This window comes from Solea solea, chromosome 18 (genome assembly GCF_958295425.1).
Source record: "Solea solea chromosome 18, fSolSol10.1, whole genome shotgun sequence".
NCBI classification, from domain to species: domain Eukaryota; kingdom Metazoa; phylum Chordata; class Actinopteri; order Pleuronectiformes; family Soleidae; genus Solea; species Solea solea.
The window spans coordinates 7221691-7241810 of record NC_081151.1 but is presented as its reverse complement, the minus strand read 5'-3'; the positions used below and the strand labels follow the sequence as shown (position 1 = coordinate 7241810).

General features: G+C 42.0%; 2 protein-coding genes across 10 annotated transcripts in view; both read left to right on the top strand.

The window, feature by feature from the left end:
* The window catches only part of pld1a (phospholipase D1a), a 28913-nt gene extending 24838 nt beyond the window's left edge, over positions 1-4075 (top strand). For both annotated transcript variants that reach the window (XM_058615525.1, XM_058615524.1), the window contains exons 24-26: positions 398-551; positions 1691-1808; positions 2489-4075. In XM_058615525.1, coding sequence (XP_058471508.1) covers positions 398-551; positions 1691-1808; positions 2489-2713 — 497 coding nt within the window. In that variant the 3' untranslated portion in view covers positions 2714-4075. The remainder of the gene's footprint in view (positions 1-397; positions 552-1690; positions 1809-2488) is intronic.
* Positions 4076-5292: 1217 nt separating this feature from the next.
* tnika (TRAF2 and NCK interacting kinase a) overlaps positions 5293-20120 on the top strand; it is a 52494-nt gene continuing 37666 nt past the window's right edge. For all 8 annotated transcript variants that reach the window (XM_058614959.1, XM_058614966.1, XM_058614964.1 and 5 more), the window contains exons 1-2: positions 5293-5697; positions 15475-15540. In XM_058614959.1, coding sequence (XP_058470942.1) covers positions 5641-5697; positions 15475-15540 — 123 coding nt within the window. In that variant the 5' untranslated portion in view covers positions 5293-5640. The remainder of the gene's footprint in view (positions 5698-15474; positions 15541-20120) is intronic.

Below are 20120 nucleotides of genomic sequence, written 5' to 3'. Positions count from 1 at the left end.
TGTCATACTGAAAAGTGAGTGTTACAAAGGGATATAGCTCAGTTGTGCCCCCTGCTGGCTGATAAGGCTCAGCTCATGTATGTATGTATATATATATATATATATATATATATATATATATATATATATATATGTATATGTATGTGTGTGTATATATATATGTGTGTGTGTATATATGTATGTATGTATATATGTGTATATATATAAATATATATAAATAAATATACATACATACATACATACATGAGCTGAGCCTTATATCTTTGTATATCTTTGTGTGCATTTGTTGCTAATTCCCCAGCATATGGAGACAATACCAACAACAACAATAACAACAAACAATACAGGTGAACGCTAGAGATTCAGTTTCCACGGAACCCGTTTGTGTTTCTTTCAGGCTCTGCCAACATCAACGACAGGAGCATGCTGGGTAAACGCGACAGTGAGGTGGCAGTGATTGTTGAAGACTCCCAAAAGGTGGCTTCTGTGATGGATGGCCAGGAGTATGAAGCTGGACCATACGCTCTCCAGCTACGCCTGGAATGCTTCAGGTGTGTGTGTGTGTGTGTCCAGGTATTACTCAGGTTGTGGGGACCTAAATTGTTTACACAGTCACAGTTAATGTCAATGTAATGTCCTCTGAAGTCATGGCAACCAGACTATCCATATACGACCCATAGGTGTGTTTGTATAAGCTAAAATGTTATGGTTTTTGAAGCCTGAGAATAAGCCTTTTATATGTACTCAAGGGAAGGTGCTTGCTTTACGGAGATCACCATGTTGAGCCGACTGTGAGCTTACTGTGTGTGTCCACATACAACCTGATGCACAAACCAATGATAAGAAGATATAGGAGAAGGCAGAGAGAGTTGTGAAAGAGTGTGAATACCCTTTCTGGTATGTGAAGGCCACCATAGTTCCCTGATTATGCTTGGGGGAGGGAGGGGTGAGCGGAACATACCTCTGTTTGTTGCACTCTGCAGTCTCACCACTAGATGTCACTAATTCTCATGTGTATACTGTTATATTACAGTACTGTAACAATATGGTAATATTTGTAATCAGGAAGAAATATTATGGTAATACACGTGTATGGGAGAGTGGAGTTCAACTTCATAATATGATAATTAGACTTATTTTTTAATCATGATTCACAAACATTTGCATGTTAAGTACATGCACTGATGATCGCCTATAGTAATTATCATTACCAAGCCATTACCTGCACATTACTTTTTAATAACATGCCATTACAGAATTATATTACCTCTTCATTACTACCACTACTGCTAATAATGCCTTTAATTTATGTGCGCCTTTCAAAACACTCAAAGTAACTTTACAGTACAGCAGAATACAATAAAAATAAATAAAATACAAGCGGAAAAAGATTACTGTACTGTTACTATGTTGTTATTGTACTGCAATATAAAAAACAAGATAAATAAAACACATAAATTATAAAAATGTATGACCTAATAGACCTAAGAACAAACAATAAAACAATAAAATACTGTACAAAATATAAAAACAACACAAATAAACAAGTCATACAATAAAACTATAAAAAAAAGTCTTATACTGGGTCAAAGAGTATAAATGGGTTTTAAGAAGTAATGTTTTTCCTCCACTTCCACCCTCTCTCTCTCTGTCTCTCTCTGTCTCTCTCTCTCTCTGTCTCTCTAAACAGGACCATCCTTGGAGGTCACACTGACTCCAGCATCGATCTGTCCGACCCCATCAGCGATCGTTTCTATAAAGAAGTGTGGATGGCCACAGCCGGACGCAATGATACCGTTTATGAGAAGGTGGGTCACGGGGGTAAAAACTTGAATTAACCAGAGGTGTGTAAGAGAGATTTGTAAACCTGTGAACGTATAACTGAAGTCCACAGTCCTCAGCCTGACTGCTAAGTGGGTAACTTCCTCCTCAAGGAAACAATTTCATTCCATCTATAACGGAAGCCTTGTGTTAAGGCCATATGAATTTTGGGATACAGTGTTGAACAGTATTAGATTTGTGGACTTTGTGTCTTTCTGCTTTGCTTACATTTGGGGTATTTTATTGTGGTATTACGGTTATTTGTAAAGACCTTTGATCTGTTTGTGCCAAATACACTGTCAGTAACTGACTGAAAAACATTATATTCACAAGAACAACAACAATTAAATATCTTAAAAACAATTTACAGCACATAAATGATCCAATACAGACATAAGTCTCTGGACAACAAACGGTGATATTCATCTTGGAGGGTGAGTTAAAAAAGTGTCAGACAATATTCACAGCAGGTGGGGGCGGAGTTTCTGAAGGAGCATTAAAGACAAGATAAGATAATCCTTTATTAGTCCCACAATGAGGACATTTGTGGGAGGGGTGTATTTGTTCTTCTGTTTTAAACATCAACAGTCGTTCCCCCCCCAACATTACGTATTGCATCTTTAAAGGCAGCAGCACGTTACCTCAATATCTGTGTGTTTTGCTGCAGGTGTTCCGCTGCCTTCCTTCATCTCTGGTGAGGAACATGTCTGAGCTGGAGCAGTTCCAGTCCGTACCAGGCCTGGCCCAGACCGACAAGGCCCGCGCACAGGAGGAGCTGCACAAAATCCGGGGCTTCTTGGTTCAGTTTCCTCTGGAGTTCCTGTCTGAACACAACCTCATGCCCTCCGTCGGTTCAAAGGAGGGTATGGCTCCCACCGAGCTCTGGACATAAAGGATGTAAAAAAAAAAAAACCCACTGCCACCTATTTTCACGTCGGAACAATTAGGCAGATGTGTCCGGATTCGCAAGATTTCTCCTTCGATGAGACGCGGGTTTACCGCTCTGCTGGGCATTGACGAATCCCTCAAATGTGTCACTACTGAAAAAAAACACTATAAACAGTGATAACAAATTAAAAGTGTAAGCACTAAAATTTGGGATGTATGAAGAATAAGAGGACATCACATTTTGACGACGGTTATGACTCCACAGTGAGTGCAATCAAAGTGTGAAGATTTAAAGGAACATGAACTTTTGGGTTTTTGGGAATCAAACTCAACTCTGGACACTTTGCACCTTTGGACTGTTGGAATAACTTGGATTTCGCAAGCTCTGAGGGTGGAGTACGAGCAAAATCTTACACAACAGAGCTCATAAATACTTAGCGCTTGATTAAAGATGTAACAAACGTACACAGAGGCGACACATGTGGTTTACTGAGTGTGTAATGTATGCTTGTGAGGTGCTTTGTCGTGCTAGAAAATGCCCTATGTGAGCTTTTACAGAGGGAGTTTGCATCACATGTGCTGTTTGAAATCTTATCTCAGACGTATCTTTGTCAATCTTTTCCAAACCGAGGCGTGCGCTTGCTCTTCCTTTTGGCTCTCACAGACAGACGGACGGTTTTATTGGTTCAAAGTCGGCGCATGATTTATTCTAACCGTGCTCGAAATCTTAACGTGACGCATGCACCAATCACAACTCTTGGAAACCTGTCGGAGACGGACATTGTTCTTATGTTCAAGGTGTTTTGTGTGAAATCAAAGTGAATCAAAAGTAAAGTGTGTCGAGCCACACACGTCTAAGAATTAAATGCAGTTGTTAATTCAGCTTTGGTTGAGACAATCTGCCCAAAAACTCTGAGAAACAATTCCCTCTTTGGTCAGCAGATGGTGCTAACATTTTATAAATACATTTAGAGAGGAGAACAGTTTGAAGTGAGAATTCCAGATCTGCTGGTTCTCTTATAGTCTTATAGTGAAGGCTTTCTATCAAGTGCACAAATGCAGTCTTGGAAACAATTTTAACAATATAGAAATTAACATTATTTTCTGTGACCTTTTGCGACATGTTTTTATATATCATGTGGATATCGTCCGCACTAATTTGTCGAGCAGAAACAAGTGTCTCTCGTGTGTGTAACCCCCCCCCCCGAATGTGAAGTTAAAAAGCTACGCTCACTCACCCAGTCCTGAACAATTAGTTTTATGAAAAAGGGCAAATCCTTGTGAATCACAGAAGTATTAAAAGACTTTAAGGGACCATGAACTTCTTAAATGTATGAAGTGCTAATGTTTTGAAACTGCTAATGTTTTGAAAACTGTTTCTGCTATATATATATATATATATACATATATATATATACATATATATTATTTTTTAAATTGAGTTTGATACTACCTGCATTGTTTACCCCTTGCTATTGCTCTCAGTGCAATATTTATGGAATATGAATCATTTTTACATTCTAAAAACACTTCTCGTTTCAGTGTATAGCTTTGTTTTGTTGTGTGAATGGCTTTGTATTTGCATTTAAACCACTGTTTCTTCATCGTAGCCATAGGGCACTCTGTGACCGTGACGACCCCCGGGTCTAAACAGCTCTCTCCTCCACTCCAGTGAGAAACTTCACTGTTCGTGTACAATAACCTTTTTTGTACAGTGGGTATATTTTTGTTTTCTATCTGTTCATTGACAACAGTGTAACTCCACTAAACAAATAAAAAAGGAATCTGAAGTTGTTTTTGTTTTTGTTTCGTGCCACAAGAACAATCACAAGTGATAATCATGTGAAGCCAGGTCGTTCCAACTTTGACACGTTTACGTAATGTGTGTGTTTATGAGGTTGTATAAATAGAAACCTATCAAAGAAGCAAACTTTCTGGTCCGTTGGTGTAAAGGAATTCTCTGTTTTATATTTCTTGTATGACACACCTGCTTGAAAATGTTTTGTTTTTTTAAAAAACAATGATTTTGTGGATTCCAGGGTAAATGTAGTCAAAGTCAGTTATTCAACCTATAAAACACATTTTTTCTGTCCAGAAATGCAAATAAATAACTATAATTTGACATCTTAATCAAGAAATAATAATGTGCTTTACTATCTTTTTTCCTGTTGAAGAGCTTCTACATACTGGCATATTAAACATTACAGAAAAAGTACATAAGAAATGATTTTGATAATTACCAATGCAGTTAATTTAGAGCATTTTTTAGGGCGATTGTTGCCCTTAAGGTGGCAATCATTATTTTTTACAAGGTTTCATAAGGGTTAATGAGAATGAGAATTCATGCTGCTTTATTTTTTTTCTTTCTTTCTATTATTTTTTTTATTTTTTAACATTTTTTTACATACTCTTCTGTAAAATCTGAAAACTGGCACTTGAAGAAAAAAAAGAAAGAAAAGTTAGGGAGTCCCATTTACTGCCTCATTAAGCCCCGCCCAGTAACAGGCGTGGCTTTGCTGTGCTGCTGCACTGCCTCCTCCCTCTCCTCCTCCTCCTCCCTCTGAGTGCTCACTGGCTGTCACAGCAGCGGCTGTGAGACAAACACAAGCAGCGTACGCTCCGCTCCACTCCCCGAACCCCGCAGACATGGACCTGGAGCGGCCCATGCACCTCGCGCTCTTGCCCCCCATGTAAAAGCTGCGCGGCCCCGACGACACGCGTCCCGAGAGAGAGGGAGAGGAGTGAAGAGGGAGGGTGGGGGGCAGGTTATTTTATCTCTCCGCGAGGCATCACTGTGCACGAGAGAGAGCGCGAGAGACAGCGCGCGCGCGAGAGAGAGAGGCTCCAGGTGGGGGGCGGGCGGCGGGACAGAGGAAACACAGTCGTGACAGCAGAGGCCGTTCCAGGATATAGGGCAACACCTCCATCATCATGGCGAGTGACTCTCCGGCCCGGAGTCTGGACGAAATCGACCTGTCCGCTCTGAGGGTAAGAGGATGTGACACTTGACATGTGTTTAAGATGTTGCTTCGTTTCAAGCTAACCGGCGTGTGTGTGTGCGCGAGCGCACGCGCGGCTTTCTCCTTCTTCTCCTTGCACCTGACTGACTGTGCAGAGAGAGAGAAAGAGATAGACTCTAAGAGGCGGATGTGTGGGATACGAGCATGTGTGTGTATATATATATATATGTAAATGTGTGTTTATATAGATATATATCTATATCTATAGATATAGATATATATGTGTGTTTATCTAGAGAGAAATTAACTAGCTGCAGCTGTAAGGTTTATCTTTACTCAAGTCAGTAACAGGGAGGTTGATGGTGTGTGTGTGTGTGTGTGTGATTCTGCTGACCTGGTTTGTGTTGTCTTTTTTGTAAAGGCCCTTAACTCAGACAGCAGAGGAATCTAACCTTTAATTCCCCTCACGCTGCTGCTGCTGCTGCTCATCCTTCAGGCTTTTTGTGTCACTGAGAGAAAAAAAAACAACAAAATAACACGACTTTATGTCACATTTGAAGTTATTTGGCCAGATTTGTGTGTGTGTGTGCGTGTGTCTGAGAGAGAGTGTCACCTGTAGTCACCGCTCTCTATTCAAACTAAAGCCTTGCATGCTTGCAATAGCCATTTCTTTTGTTCATCAAATGTGTGCTGCAAACCACATCACACCACAGCACAGAGTTTATGCGTGGATAAACCATGTTCTCGCTTCGCTGGGCTTGCTGTGTGTGTGTGTGTGTGTGTGTGTGTGTCTGTGTGTGTTTCTAATGTCTGCCATGCTGCACACAAGTGAATGATGCTGCTGCTGCTGCATCAGAGACCGAAAGACCTGTTTGCTGCTCTGACAAACCAGACCACATCAAACACAAGATGCACAATGCAGCAGCAGCAGCAGCAGCATGTCTGCCTCTGCCTCCCCATGTTCACCTGTCTCCTTTTCTGCTTGTTTGTGCCTGCTTGTCCACTTTACTGTCTGTCCTCACCTGTCTCTGTCAAGCTCCTCGTGCCTGTCTGCTTGTCTCTATTTTTTTCTACTACAGTCAAAACTGCTCATCCATCTACCCTACATGCTATTCCTGCCCCCCCCCCCCCTTTATTTCATGCCCTCTTTTTGTCTCTCCACCTGCCTAACTCAGTGACTGACTGAATACACCTCCACGTCTGTCTGCCAGCTGCTCTGTCTCTCACTATTATCTCTCTCCCTCCCACTGCCTTGGCTGCACGAGGAGTCATATCAATATGGGAGTTGGATAAAGCCATGACGGCGAACGCTACGTCTTGAAGGTTCACACCTTGTGTGTGTGTGTGTGTGTGTGTGTTCTCGCCGGCTGGAGGAACAGAGTCTGTGGTCGAACAGAAAGGGAAGCGTGGTAGAAAAATTGGAGGAAGAGATGGAGAGGGAGACAGACAGAGGAATGAGGAAGAGGCCATTATTCCCAGAGACTTGTCAAGTGCTCGTCTCTAGTGTGACTCACAAAGAGCTACAGCGCAGGGACTCACGCGTGCATGCTCGTTATTTATTATTTAAGTGGTCATTTAGCAGCCCCCTTTTATTGCATATGTTTTAAATATGCACTTACATGCGACGTATTTCTTTGATAAAGTACTTTTAATAACCCTGTGGTCCTTAAAAGCCGATTCAAAAAACATTCACTGGGTTCTTACTCACATTGGTCGCACAATTTTCAAACTATTTATTGTTTAAAGTTTGAGAAAAGTCGGCTCATTTTAAGCTTGAGGATATCCGTAATTCCCTGCTGTAAAACATTGAATAAAAACTCCTTATAACGTGTTTTTGGGTGAGGGTTAGAACCTGATCTCCTCCACATTGTTCATTGTAGAAAATGAAGAAGAAGAAGAAGAAGTCAGTTAAACCGTCAGTAATGATATCTACAACTGCCTACAGTAAAGTACAGAAGTACTTTCACACTCTGCTGCTTTTGAGATGTTTGTTTGTGTCCTCCATTGTCCATTGTTGTCTTCTTCTGCCCAGGCTGCGCTCGCAGGACCCTCTACTAGACAACTCTGTATCTACTTCAAACTCTTTGAGGCAAAAATGCATTCATTGAACTCTTTTTTTTTTGGGTCAGTTAATAATATTTTTGGAGGGAGCCAACTGTTGTACCTTTTCCAGCATTACTTTTGTGGCAGGGTTATGGAAACTGACATGAAGCTAAGTGAATCAAAAATAGACTTGACTTGACTTCCAATCAATCAAATCAAATTTGAATTGAATTGGGACCCTGTGAATAAGAATGATCGAATAAATCCACTTTTACCCTAGTCATTGGCATGTTTGTATTTTCCACAACATGTTTTCATGCATTTAGAGTCCTCATTATGTCCCCCCCCCCCCCCCCCCCTCACTGCACACTCACACATGCATGCACACAAAGCCATTTATATGACATGGTGTACAGTCAACCACTGCACTGGGGTTAGACAGGAAGTAGGTCAGCAGGCTGTGGTGTGATGGGGGGTGGGGTTGGGGGGCAGGGGTTGATTATAATACTTGGCTTTGGTGGCAATGATGCGGATTGTGTTTCTGTCTGTGTGTTGGGGGCTGGTTGAAGGGCAGAGCTTGAAAGCTCTTGAATTTGGTGGCATTTAGTCAAGCTGACTGTCACACACACACACACACACACTTCACACTCACTCACCCACACATGGGTTTGTGCAGCTGTATTCCTCTAAGGATGCTGCATTTGACTTGGATTCATTTTGATATCCCTAACCTTAATCGTAATCAGTTAATGCCTAACCTTAACCAGGTCTTGGTCCCCAGGACGACTGGTCCTGATGAGGTCAGTGTTCATGCCAGCAGTAGCTTTTCGTGTTTGCCGTCTCTGCTCTTTTCCCTTCTTTCCTCCGTCCTTCTTTCCACCTCTCACCATCTTTTCTGTGACATTTGCCAATGTTACGGATCAACCCCGAGCGGCACCTTGCGTGGATGCTGCAGGTTTCGCTCGAGTGGGAAAGGCCAAATTGAGAGGCACTCGCGGACGTGTCACTGCTGTTTCCTGTCCAAATGTGACTCGGAGTGATGGACAGAAGAGCAGAGGAGGTTGAGATTATTATACGGACAGTAGTTTTTATGTAAAGTGAGCGCACCCGCGGGTCAGAGGCGTCAGAGTTACGGCTACATCCAGTCAGCTGACGAGAGCAACAGATGGTAGACCAGCAGGACCTACAGCCACGGCACCACACACACACACACACACACACACACACACACACGAGTTTGCACGCATACACTGGCAGGAGACTCAGGTGTGAGATTTGTGATGAACGAGAGATGATGAAGGGAAGGTGACATGGTCAGTGAAAGTCAGAGGAAAAAGGCGCAGAGGGAGAGCGAAAGGATGAATGCAGTGAGAGAAAGAAACAGGACGTGCGAGGCTTTGAGGGACAAAGAGAGATGTAGAGAACGGAGAGGGAGGAGAAGAAAGTGACAGAGGCTCTGCTCAGACTAAAGGTGGAGATGTGACTAGTGACCAAAGTAGTCTTAGGCTTTAGGCCCCTCTCCAGAAAACCCTCCCTCCCTCCCTTCTTCTCCATTCCTTGTTGCCCAGTAAGGCCACATTCCTCGGCCCTTCACCACGGATGCCATAGTAACAGGGCCACAGCAGTGCCCAAGGCTTACACAGAGCTTATTCATGAGTAGTCTATATACTGTATGGCAGTCTGTCACTGAGAAATGCCCCTCTCCCTCCCTCCCACCTCCTTTTCCACTCAGCCTGCCTGCTTCTAGTTGACCTATTTCCCCTCAAGTCACTGATGGAGCCACACCAAGTCTTCAGTCCTCCGCCGCGCTCATCTAAACACAAATAATGCACGAGTAGGCTCTGCGCGCACAAGACACAGAGTTCATAATAATATCCGTGTGATAGTAATCGCAGACATTCTCTTTTCGTTACTTACATGTCCGCTCCAAAGTTAACTTAACACGTAAGGACGAAGGCAGGTTTCCCTTAGAAAATGCCCTCATGCACAGCAAAAAATACCAGTTCTTGCAGAGGTAAAATAAATCAAATTCAAGACAATTAATTGCAAAATAATTTTATCACCTACAACCACACATACACACACAGTCTTTAATACATCTTTTCTTTACTCTCACACAAACACTCACACTTGATCTGAAGTGCACACTGGAATTATGTGCACGTAAACAAGTCCATAGTTGGAGCTCCAGCTCTCGGTTGCGGGGCATGGTGGCAATACAGGCGGGCGGCAGGCAAAAAAAATGAGAAGGAAAAAAATAGAATGATGACTGGGATGTGGAGGGGTGGAGAGATGACAGGAAAAGGTGTGAGATGACAAGTTGGCGGGGACTCTAGGAGAGACGAGGAGCGGTCGGGTTTGTAAGTGTCATCCTTTAGCTGGAAACCTGTGATTAAGAGCTGACTCCTGTTAATGTACTGTACATGTCTGGGTGAGATGCCCTGGGAATTGGGCTGAAGCCTCTCCCTGTACAAGCAAGCAAGTGGTGAACCATGTTGTTAAGTGTAAGTGGTTTTTATAAGAGAGAGACAGACCCGGCCCCAGCATGACTCCTATCATCCTCTTAGGGTCTCTAATTCAATCCACATCACTTCTCTCTAATTCACTTTCTATAAGACTCTGAACAGCGGGACTCACCTGGCTGCAGTCTGATGTGCTTGAATATATACTTAACATACACAGTATGCCTACATGAACCATCTGGTAGATGAAGACATGTCACATATTTTTACTATGTTTTTATGCACTTTTTTGATTTGTGCATAAAAGCACCTCTAAAGAAATAAAATAAGCATTGAGATATAGCATGAATGTTCTTATGCTTGAGGGAGGTGCAAAGGTTGGCATCTTGACAACTCTTTTTCAGTGAATAAAAGAGGACGTTTAGAACTCGCATGACTGAAATTTCTCCTCCCACATTTTGCAACCGTGAAATAGCATAATCGGCAGATAAGAGCATATGTGCTGACCAATCTACGGCTTATCTCGATGAACCGTCTTCCAATATTCCTTAGGAGGACAGTTTCATTTGTTCATCAGTGGAGGACAACAGTGACGAAAGGATAGAACAGCAAAGGAACAGAACTTGGTCATTCCTTTAAACTGCCTGATGTACCTCTAGGCTGTTTATTTTGAACTCGAGCAGGTTTTTAAGAATCCATTTTGATTCATCACCTACAGCTGTTCTGCAGAGTTGCACCGTGTGGTCATGTTGAAAGAAGAAAAAAAAAGAAAAAAAGATGACTTCAAAGAATGTCAAGCTACATTATATACACAATCATGACTTTCTTGCGTAAACCTTTGATGGTTTAAATTGCATAAACTTAGGGAAACAATTACCTGCAGACAACAATTCTAACCGCTATGTCGTTGAATCAGAGTTGTGAGCCACTGTGAAAAAGTGCAACTGCATTGTGGTCAGCTGTGGCCCTTATCACCTTTTTAAAATATGATTCAGCTGATCAGATTGTACTCGTTTGTTATGTTCTAAGGTTTAAGGTCAAGAATCAGCTTCATTGCTTTTGTTTTTTTTGTTCAGAGTTGAGGGGAAGGAATTCAGCGGAGACGAATAAGGCTGTGGAATGAAAGAATGAATGCAGTCATTACATGTGGACTGTAAAGTGGCCTTCAGGAGAACTCCAGGCCTGCACTCTAAAACCCATTATTTCTAATGGCTTATGGTGCACATGGACTGATATCCCCTCTTTGTAGAACAGATCCAATGCTGCATTCATCTCAGCGCTGATCCTACATCTTCCCTTTTTTCTTTCTAGCGCTTTGAATGTGGCATTGAACGTTGGCCAGATAATATTGTTGTTCTTAACACCTTTAGATGAGTGCGGAGGGAGGTTAGGCGAAGCTTGTTCTATCCAAAAGACTTCCAATTATCATAACTATCCAATTATCGGATGTGTCCTCGCGGTTGTTGTGTGAAAAGCTCTGCAAATTGGACTTTTCTTTATGGACATTTTCATAGAAATTGAAGGCAGCCGTGTTACATTGAGGGGGAAAAAAATTAAGACATCTGGCGTCTGTTGGTCGAGCCGATGACTCACACTGATTTAGGAGACTTTTGAATGATGGGCATGCAGATGTTTACGTAAATAATCGTCTAATTTTTTAGTTTTTGTAGTCTAGTCTGTTTTGTCCCAACGTCACCGTTTGTCACGTCTCAAGTCGCCGATCCTCTTTCTTACTTCCCCCCTCTCCAGCCCTTGGAAAGTTGTTTTGGGGCCTACAGTACATCTGATGTGTTCCCATCGCTCGGCAGCATCATGCACATGATTCACCGGCCACCAGCGAGTTCATGCGGCAGTCACATGACTCTGGTAAACACTCAGCATGAAAAAGGGGAAGGGGACCAACGTGTTCCAGACCACAGACACCGCAGACGCGCTGAAGACGGAGGCCGGTTGCAGGCTGACAGCTCATCCTGCGAGTGGCCTATAAAATATGAATGATATTGTGCTATATTTTTTTTTATCAGCAAGCCGGAGGACATGTATGAACTGGAGCAGCAGAAACGGCACGCTCTGTAATCTGTGATGCCGTGCGCGGAGGAAAGGAAAGCCTGAAATACAGGCCTATGTCACGTGTCACATTAGTGCTTACTTTTTACAGCGCGTGCTTCTCTATTATCTCTGTGGAAAAGATGGAGAAAGTGCATCCTTGGCTGTGTCTTGGGAGTTACCAAACGCATGCACGCATGTTACACATGCAAAGGAAATCCGCAACCTGCCGACGATCTGATAGCACGGTCGATCGAACAGTTGCACCGCCTGCAGAAAGCTGCTGTCTGCGCTCGTGAAAGACGCTCGCTTGTTTCTCTGACGGGGCTCTCGTTTCACGTACGCGTGCATCCAGTCCGACGTACACTCTCCATTCTGTGCCCACTCGTACTCGTTAGAACATTTGAACACTAGCCCCTTGTGTAGGAGGCTGCCTTTGGCTCTGCATGTGTGTGGTTATGAGAGTGCGAGAGAGCGAGACAGCGGGAGGATGTACTTGAGACGGAGTGTGAGAGAATGAGTTTGACACTGTGTGTGTCTTTGCATACGAGTGTGTGTGTGTGTGTCTGTAGCACTTAAAGAAAGATGGGTGAAAAAAAACAAAACACAGGAAAAGGAAAGAGGGTGCAAAAAAAAAGCACAAGTCTTCAGAAACAGCTGACAGGTTGACAGGCCTGCTGAGACACACAGAAACAAACAGAGAGACAGAGTGAGGGGAATAGAGAGAGGACTGGAGACAAAAACATGGGGAAGAGACACAAAGGGCCAAAGTAAAAGATACAAAAAATACCAACGACAACAGTCCAAACGGTTTTTTTCTTCTTCACATTTTTGCAATGATCCTGTGTCATTTCCTTCCCCACGCACAGGTCTGCAGAGTTAACTGAAAGGTCAACTGCGAAACTCACAGATGTGGCTCGAAAAAGGAAAGTGCAGAAACAGAGAAAGCCAAAGCTGCAACAAAGCGACCGATAAAGAATAAGGACAGGCTGTGAACCAAGTGGGCAGGCGGAGGAGAGAAGGGATGAGATTAGAAAAGATGTAAAAAAGAGAGAGAGACGGGGATGGAAATTGGGTGCAAGTGTGGCATTTCAGGAAGAAATGAAATGATGCTTTATTGAGAGGGGAATAGCCTCTGAAAAGTGGACATCATGTAATATCATTCTTTCTCTCTAGCTCTTGCATTAATTTATCCCCAGTGGAGAAGTACACAATAGCACAGATCATGTTGGCGAATCAGCAAACAGCTTTGCACCGAGAAGATCTCATTTTTAAACATTTTAGTCTATTCCTACCAGATAATACTATGGTAGGAAGAAAAAAACAACTAGTATTTGATTAAAAAAATCAGCGTTTCAGCCCTAATCCACATTACTATCCATGTACATCGCCCTGCAAAAGCCACACACTCATTGTGGGGAAGGATGAGGATCCAAGGCTTGCTACAGACACCTCTATCTGAAGGAATTCATTATAAAATTGAAGAGCTTATACTCTAAAAATAGACGATTGTGTAATTTACAAAACTTCATGGAGGCACCAGGAGAAAGGAGACATTAACGCTGGTTAAAAGGTCCCAGTTCGTGTTTCTGGGACTGTTGGAATGAGGGCAGCGTGAGAATGAAGTACTTGTCCTGGACTCTGTCCGGAACGGGGGGATAGAAAGAAAGAAAGAGGGAGAGTGGGAAGATAAAAGAGTGATAGAGGCCTGGACCTCCGCTGGATGGAGAACAGAAGCTGGTGGACCAGAGAGATGGGGAGTGGGGAAGATAAAGAGAGAAGCGCAGAGAGGGTGAATACCAGCCATTGTTGCAGGAGCATGCGGCACAGAGAAAAGGGGAGGTGATGTTTGTCTGTGTTCGTCCAGGGGTCAGTGGAGTTTTTGCGGGATTCGAACAGCTCCCTGTTAGAGATGTGTTGGCAGCCTAGCGAATCTAGGAGTAAATTATTAGTCCACCAGTGTACCAACACCCACAGAGGTCAGTCTGTTGAGTTAAGTGCTACCTTAGTTTGATGTTTTAACACCACGTGCAACTCGATAGGGATCAATTTCTGAGTGATGTATCATCGTCCCTCCTCGTGCAATACAATAATCGATGTGCCAGGGCAAATATTGATATTTTAATGAACAAATGAAGGCGCTCTAAAGTAAACAGTCCCAGCCAGTGTCTCCTCGCGGCGGCGCTGCTCAAATGAACGAGGGAAACTTGGGCAGAAGTTAGCGGCGGGATAACGGCTACATTAAGAGATGCCCCATCCACCTCCTGCACTTTTAACTTTTGACAGATGTTTTTGTTTTCTACACTGAGACAGATATCTTGATGTATCTCTATATGATTGTCTTGAAAACTATTGATTATCACAGAGTCCTTGTATCGTGATATTATCGGTATCGTGGACCATGTATCGTGTACGGTATCTAAGGTAACCTGTGATTCCCAACCCTACAAATCGGATGCAGTACAAATATTCGGTGATCAGGTGCATTGTTGCAAGATATTGATATCTTGTGGCTTCACATTACAACACAATTATTTATTAATCATTATAATAATGTATTATTTTAAAGCTTAAAGTGTAACTGTAAGTGATTTTGGTAGTTACTATTCTGCCTCTGTTTGGTCTTGTGAAGAGAAACAATGTTTTTTGTATGCTGAATATGGCTCTGGCAAGGGAGCATTTGTGTGTATACACCTGCAGCACAATGGCGGGCGGGGGCAAGTTTATCCAGCTGAACGATCTGTTTTTTTAAGCAGCAGAATTCGATTGATTTCTCTTCCTTCTGTGGGTTCTTCTTTGTGTTTTCAGTCATAATCCTGTTTGCAGCTGTTTCGCTTTACTAGTGAAACACCGCCGTTGTTTCCATCTCTGTTGATATAAATCGAATCACTTTTGTGCAGCTTGGGAATGTTGCCGGGTGACGTGAGATCCAAACGCTGCTGCACTGAGAAACACAGAGACAGTCCTGTGGAGCTGATAGACTTAATCAGCATTGTGTGAACTGATTTAGCAATGGATTGAACGATAATAGACTTTTGTTGAAAATCCTGAGTGCACTTTGCTTTTAAAGCAAACTAGAGATGGCACATTTAAAGACATACCCAGTATGACATACTGTAAATGTGATAGCTTTCTATTGATTACCTAACCTGGTTGCACTGGATATTTCTGACTGATATATTTAACATTAAATTAAATTAAATTAAATTAAATTAAAACTAATAATCCCCACTTTCATTCCCTTGTCTTTCCAGGATCCTGCTGGCATCTTTGAGCTGGTTGAGCTGGTGGGAAATGGCACCTATGGACAGGTGTACAAGGTAAGATTGTATACTTATTGGCTTTGATATACACTATATAGGTCTTTACACCAACATGGACTGTAATGATGAAGTTGGATGAGTTGGTTCCCCTTTTCCACACTTCTCGGAAGAGTTTCCTCACGATTTTGACGTGTTTCTGTGGGAGTTTGTGTCCATTCATTCCGTATTGAGCATTTATGAGGTCAGACACTGATGTTGGATGAGAAGACCTGGCTCACAATCTCCCAAGTTCCAGTTCCTTCCAACGGTGCTCGGTGGGGTTGAGGTCAGGGCAAGTTCCTCCACACCAAGCTCGTCAAACCATGTCTTTATAGTCCTTGCTTAGTGCACTTTGTCCTCAAACTGTTGCGAGCATAGCATTGTCCAAATGTCTTGGTATGCTGAAGCGTTACGATTGTCCTTCACTGGAGATAAGGGTCCCTGACTGAATGAAACACCGGAATTCAATACCTAACAGGTGTGGCCACATATTTGTGTGCATCTGTAAATCTATCGTATCAAACTCTTACTTATTCTTCAAGTAATGAAGCGTAGAAATGTGCATTGTAACAAGGGACGAAATCCAAAATATTTGTGTTTTGCAGTGTTCTCATGGTTTGCAGGTTTATTGTGTTGTGGTGTGTTTTCTTTGACTAGATAATCGTCTGTTTTGTAGGTTTGGCTGATAAAGGGAGATGAATTTAGCTCGCAAGCTGTAAAGAAATGGACCGAATGTACATACGACACGTTAAAGTGCTTTTAGGAGAATTTCCTTCACTCAATTCTTACTTGTCTCACCCTCGCTCTACTGCGTCTATTTGTATACGTCTGTAAGCGCTTTTGTTTTCTCTGAGAAGAGAGACGGTGTGAGAGGAAGTGTTTTGCCAGGAAGTGCTTTTGCTTGATGTGACGTTGTGACATCACTGTGGTCTGAGGTTCTTACTGTCAGCTGTCAGCTGCCTGCTGCTGTCACTGAAACACTATCTCTCCATCCACACCGCAGCCTGAACTTCCTCTTCCCTCCGTAATGGCCACTGTCATTCTCTGCTCCTTGCTTCCTTTTTCCTGATTCTGCTCGCGTTATCCCTCCTCTCCATGTGTCCTCGTTTCGGACATTTGAAGGGTGAGGACGTGAGACAGTATTCCAAAATGAGCAGGGAGTTGACGATGGAGACGGGCTGTTCTTACAGCTGATTGGAGCAGAGGGCAGAGGTCAGAGAGGTCAGACGTGCTTCTCTGTGTTTTTGGAAAATTGACATCCTCACATACGTGTGTGTGTGTGTGGGAGAGAGAGAGAGAGAGAATGAGTGACAGAAGGCAGGGAAAAACACAAAGGGAATAGAGAACGGCAGAGTTATGTGAATCCATTTATTGCTGACTCTGCTGTCTTAGAGAAAGTCACGGCTCATTTACTGGCTGACATTCAGCCAGTCTGTTCCTTTACATTACTGAGCTGCGGATTGCCCATAGCAACAGCACCAGCCTGTTGGGTCAGGAGCCTGTGCGGCTGATCCACTCTGGTCTTTGATCGTGTGGCACACAGTGTGTACCAAACTGAGTCCATATTGAAGTTTATTCCGTTTAAAAGCTGGCAGTTTGTGTTTAAAGTTTGACTTTGGTGCTAGATATGGTGAATTTTAAGCCCGGAAAGCTTGGGTTAAAACTAGAAAATCCAACTGTTAAGCTGAAATAATTGAGCCTGGCTCTTCTTTTCCTCGTCTCCTTGGAGGAAGTCCAAAATATTTGGGTTTCGCAGTGTTCTTCAGACAAAATAAGCATTCTGTATATGTTACCTTGAGCCAAATGTAGCGTGACAGACATTTTCCAGTATTCCTTTTTTACACTTCAACCTGGAAATGGCAAATGGTTACTGTATTTAAAGCAGTTTCTATTCTTACTCAAAGCAATTATAATAAATATATTTTTTCCCATTCGCCCATTTCTAAACCTTTCCCATTTGTACAGTGCATCTATTTGTGCCTTTATTTTACACAATTTGAACCACCAACATTCTTGGTGGGGGACAGCCCGCCTGCTTTACCTCCTGAGGCACAGCCGCAATGCAGACCAGAAGTTTAATCAAGAAAATAGTCTCTTTGTTGATAGTGAAGATGACAAATATGATGAAAAAATATATAAATAAACATTTTTTATTTCAAATAATGGCTAAAGGGCAGAAATTCATTGGAATTGTTTTTTAGTTTAACAACCTCAACGTGCTGTACCGAGGCGAGGCGAGGTGAGTCGAGGTGAGCTGGGACCATAGGTGGAAAAGGGGCTATAAATTCGGTGTTAACATCTTTTGCCTTTGCTTATATTTCCTCTCTGAGCGTTGACAGAACTCCTGTACCACATGCACACAACCTCCACTTCTTTTCCCCTCTTTGTTGACTGTGATCATGACGTTTCTGCAGATCAGTGTTCCTGCATGTATCTGTGTTATGAGGTAAAAAACGGTTGTTCGCAGTTGGAAGTGAACCCACGTAGGGCTGTGTTTGTGCTCATTAAAATTTTAAGGAGCTCATTAGATTGGAGAGGAAAGCGCCTCCGCTAACGGAGCTTTAAACATTTTCATTTTCCCACTCGAGATTGAATATTTAATTTAAAGGAAATATTACATGTAAAGACCAATCTGAGTCTACTGCCTACTGCTGCAGTAGTTTTTCTCCAGTATGCAATGAAGCTAAAGGTGTTATGTGCATCCATGCATGCAGCATCCTTTAGTGTGTGTGTGTATATGTGTGTGGTCAGCACAGTGGTTTATGTTACTGATGACAGAGGTCCAGTAATGCACCACATAACTGCTGTAGTTTTGTGTGTCTGGGAGGAAGAGATAACAGGTTTATCAACAATTGCTCTGTACCCCCATCTCGTTAAATGATAAAGATCTGCCCCTCAGTGCTCTCTCACTCCACCTCTCTCTCTCTACATCTCTTCGTAATTAAAACCTCCCTCTGAATTATTACAAACTCATCTGTCGGCGCAAATAAATAGTTTTGACCTGAGAACAATGATGGATGGGGCGGCTGTGGTGGAAAAGATAATTTTAGCTCGACTTTTGCCTCCGTCTCACTTTCTCATCCTTGGTCCTCTCCTCTCTCGCTTTTGGCGTGTTTCCCTTATCAATGTGTTTCTTTTTGTTTGTTTCTCCTCTTTTGTTTTGTTTTGAAAACTTTGCAGGTGAGTTGTACTTAAGGGAGGAGCTCATGCCCACAGTGTGTGAGTGTTTACTATATGTATACGTATACATGTATGTGTGTGTATATATATATATGTGTATGTATGTATGTATGTATGTATATATATATATATACACACATATATGTGTGTATATATATATGTATGTATATATATATATATATACACATACATATATGTGTATATATGTATACATGTACAGTATGTGTGTATATATGTATATATGTATGTATGTATATATATATATACTGTATATATATATATATACACGTATATATGTATATACACACACGTGTGTATGTGTATGTATAAAGCTACTGCCTGCTCTAAAAGGGCTATATATAGAGAACATGGGTAATACTGAATAATTAATCACATTCTCTCCACTTCCCCTCCCTCTCCAGCACTCACTCTTTCTCTTTTGCCACATTTAACCCATCCCATTGTCACTCTCTTTCTCATCATCTGCTTCCATCATTAGTATTCTTCTCTCTCTTTATTTAGCCACGTCTTCTCCCCATTTTTTTTTTGTTTTTTTTCATCATACTTCAGTTTCTCCGCCGTCTCTCTGCGTTCTCTCTTTCTGCCTGATGCCTGTGAATATTTGATGGGGGTTTTGGGAATCGCAGTTCTTTGAAACGAGGAAGCACTCATCGCCTCGACTCGTGCGTTGCCATGGAGGAGTCGGGAGCGTAGAGTGGAAGTCAGAATGTATTGAATAGCCGCCGTACATCAATTTGAATGGAAGTCTCTCACTTTAGTGATTTATAACTTTAGTAAACACTACGGCTGCTCAATTATTTGGGTCAAAATTGAAGTCCTGATTATTTCAAGCAAATTTAATTTATTGCATATAAAAAAAATGCATTTAAACGTGAAATTTTGAATGAACCTTTTTGAATTTACCTTAAAATAACTATAAATTATTGTATGTTGTGTATATATCTTTAGTCATGCTGTGTGTTTAACCCATCCACTGAATGCCTATGTTCTATTTTTTGGATTAGAGATGTCAAACAACATTACAACATTAAAAGTGTTATTTTCAGAATAAAAGCCCCCGTTTTATTTTTGTCTTTTTTAAATTATCCTTTTGTTTTGATTATTTGCACAGCCCAAACACTCTGGACATAATTAGGGCTGTAACAGTTACTCGAATAATAGATTATTAATCGATTACTAAATGAATTGTCAACTATTTTGATCATCAATTTATCGGTTTAAGGGTTTTTTCATTATTAAAACAAGATCTCTGATCGTTTTAGCTTCTTAAATGGCAATATTTTCTGGTTTCTTTGCTCCATAAAACAAAGAAATCATTAAAATATTAAAACTGGTACCCGATTAATCGAGAAAATACTCGACAGATTCATCGATGACGAATATAATCGTTAGCTGCA